Genomic DNA, 2,891 nt, shown 5'->3' on the forward strand with positions numbered 1-2,891 from the left:
AGCGGGGAGCAGTGCGGGGGGCACTGGCACGGGCTGGGGGGCGTCTTGGGCCCCTCCTTTGGCTGCAGGGCCGGGAGTTGTGTGAGGTGAGACCCTGAAACCAACTTCTCCCCAAACCGATCCCCTGACCCTGACATCTCCAAAACAGATCTTCCTTGCATTCCAAAACAGATCCCCACACAACACTGACCTGCAAGACCCTGCCCCATGCACCCCAAAACTGATACCTTAAACCCCACTCCCTTCACCAAAACCCCACCCATGCACCTTAACCATGCCCCCTGCAGCTGCAAACTGCTCCCCCCAAACCCTGCACCCACACCACACTCCCTGTCCCCCAAAACTGACTCACCCAAGCCCCCCCCTCTGCGCCCCAAAAGGGCATTATCCCTGTGAGTCCCCAAAATTCCCTTAGAGCTCCCCACTTCTCCCCTGCCACCCCCTAAGCCACCTTAGAGCCCCACCTTATTTCCCCCAGGGGTCCCCTTAACCTCCTCTTTCCCCCAGGAGCTGCGTTCCCATGGGGAGGCCCCCCTGGACCCCTTTGAGGTGTTCACCTTCCATACCTGCAGCACCATTGCACGCGTCCTCTTCGGGGACCTGGTGGGGACTTGGGGGGGCCCCAGGATGGAGACAGGGGCTTGGGGGAGGACCCCAGTTTTTACTGGGGCCCTGGGGGTTTGGGGGGGGACCCAGGAGTTTGTGGAAGGGACATGCAGCTGTTTGGGAGGACTGAGCAATTTGCGGGTGGGTGGCAGGGGTTTGGGGGCACAGAGGAGTTTGAGGGGACCCAAGTGTCTGAAATGGCATTGGGGGTGTTCTGGGGGGATCTAGAGGGAACTCGAGTACTGGACAGTACATGGATGTGTCCTCCCCCAGGTGCCCCCTCCGGGAGAGCTCCGGGCCTTCTCCCGCTGCCTTGGGGAGCTGCTGCAGGTTTGGGGGCACAGCAGTGTACGGGCGCTTGACCTGCTGCCCCCGCTGCGGGTAAGCCTGCAGGGCCTAGGGGTGGCATATGGGGCCGCGGCCTTTTTGCTGCATGGAGCCCATGAGGGAACTGTGGGGGGCTACGGGGGGCTATGGGCCCTTGGTGGAGGCAATAGGGCCCTGGGAAGTGCTATGAGTCTTGGGGGGGGGGGCTGTGGGGCCCAGGGGAGGGATATAGGGCTGGGGGGGTTATATGGGGTTGGGAGAGAGGTTATAGGATCTGTACGGGACTGGGGAAGGGTATGGGTGGCTGACAGGGGTCTTACAGGGTCCATATGGAGCTTGGGTGGTCTCTATGGGGCTGGGAAGGGGCTGTATAAACCTAGGAAGGGAATTATGGGGTCTCTATGGGGCTGGACAGGGGTTATAGTGTCTATATGGGGCTAAGGGGAGTGTTACAGGGTCTGTATGGTGTTGGGAAAGTCTGTGGGCGTGGGAGGGGCAGTTGTGGGGGCTCTATAGGGCTGGGGTGGTTATATGGGGTGAAGTGTCTCTATGGAGCTGAGGGTGCCTATAGGATATTGGAGTGGTCTACACGGGCAAGGAGAGCACCTGTAGGGTCTATGTGGCCCAGGGGAGCAGCCATAGGGTTTCTCTGGGGCTCAGGAGACTTATGTGGCATCTCTGGGGAAGGAGGTGTCTCTCTGAGGTCAAGGGTTTCTTAGGGGTTGGGGGTCCCTAAGGAGTCCCTATGCCCAGGCCCTGCCCAACCCGGGATTGCGGAAGCTGCTGCGGCTCGTCCAGCATCGTGACACCTTCGTGGAGGCCCAGATCCGGCGGCACCAGGTGGAGGGTCCCGGGGAGGTGGGGGGCAGCCAGGGGTCAGGAGTGGTCTGGTGGGAAGAGAGGGGCAGAGGAGACCAAGGGGTTTGGAAGGACCCAGGAGTTTGGGGAGTACCCAGGGGCTTGGGGGGACCCATATATTTTGGAGGAAACAGAGGTTTGGGGGGACCCAAGGAGATGGGAGGACCCGCGGGTCTGGGGGGGATGCGGGGTTGGGGAGATGTAAGGGTTGGGGGAGGAACCGGGGCTTTGGGTGGACTCAGGGGTTTGGAAGGGACTCCCACACAAAAGGGTTGTTTGGGGGGCAACCGGGGATCAGGGGAACCCTCCAACACGTGTCATCCCTTTGCCAGGAGTGCCCCTCCCCTCCCCCAGACACAGTTTTGGCAGCATTGCTGGGGCGTGATCCCAGGGCACGGGGGGGCCCCCTGAGTCCTCCCCGGCTGCACATGGCACTGGTCGACCTGTTCATTGGGGGCACCGAGACGACAGCGGCTGCTCTGGGCTGGGCCGTGGCCTTCTTGCTGCACCGCCCTGAGGTGAAACACATGTCCCTCCATGTCTTCCGTGCAGCATTGGAGGGTCCTGTGTGTCACCAGGGGTCCCATGTCCCCAGCCATGTCCTATATCTGTTCTCTATGTCCCCCATGCTCCCTCCTCCATGGGCTTCCATGCTCTGCCCCCAGATGACGTGTGTGGCGCCATGTGTCCCCCTGTGTCCCCTGTACGGTCCCAAGGCTCCATGTGTGTCCCTGGGGGTTCCATGTTCCCCATGTCCTCCCCATGGCTGACACTATCCCCCTGCACCACCCTGAGATGTCACATGCATGTCACAGCCATGTCCAAGTCCCCATGCATGTTCCTGGAAGGGACTCGTGTCCCTGCCTATGTTCCCCAGGGGGTCCCATATCCCCCACCCATGTCCTATGCATCCCCTGTGGCCACTAGTGTCCCACCACCCTGTCCTGAGGTGCCACATGGGTGTCACAGACATATCAGAGCTCTGTCTGTGTCCTCACATGGCTCCTTGGTTTGGGGTTTCCATGGAGAGGTGGCTCAGGGTCTGAGGGTAGAGGGTCCCAAGAGACAGGTGTCTGGGGGCTCAGGGGTGTCCCCAAGGA

General features: G+C 61.3%; 1 protein-coding gene and 1 long non-coding RNA gene across 2 annotated transcripts in view; one reads left to right on the top strand and one right to left on the bottom strand.

Annotated features, from left to right (window-relative positions):
• LOC103620364 (steroid 21-hydroxylase-like) overlaps positions 1 to 2,891 on the top strand; it is a 6,231-nt gene that overhangs the window by 1,671 nt on the left and 1,669 nt on the right. Inside the window, exons 3-5 of the mRNA XM_017738845.1 lie at positions 880 to 987; positions 1,687 to 1,773; positions 2,124 to 2,309. Coding sequence (XP_017594334.1) covers positions 880 to 987; positions 1,687 to 1,773; positions 2,124 to 2,309 — 381 coding nt within the window. The remainder of the gene's footprint in view (positions 1 to 879; positions 988 to 1,686; positions 1,774 to 2,123; positions 2,310 to 2,891) is intronic.
• LOC108447800 overlaps positions 1,735 to 2,891 on the bottom strand; it is a 2,679-nt gene continuing 1,522 nt past the window's right edge. The window contains exons 2-3 of the long non-coding RNA XR_001863486.1: positions 2,235 to 2,304; positions 1,735 to 1,820 (exon numbers count right to left, since the gene is read on the bottom strand). This is a non-coding gene — a long non-coding RNA (uncharacterized LOC108447800). The remainder of the gene's footprint in view (positions 1,821 to 2,234; positions 2,305 to 2,891) is intronic.

The sequence above is a fragment of the Corvus brachyrhynchos genome, unplaced genomic scaffold (assembly GCF_000691975.1).
Source record: "Corvus brachyrhynchos isolate BGI_N302 unplaced genomic scaffold, ASM69197v1 scaffold141, whole genome shotgun sequence".
NCBI classification, from domain to species: Eukaryota; Metazoa; Chordata; class Aves; order Passeriformes; family Corvidae; genus Corvus; species Corvus brachyrhynchos.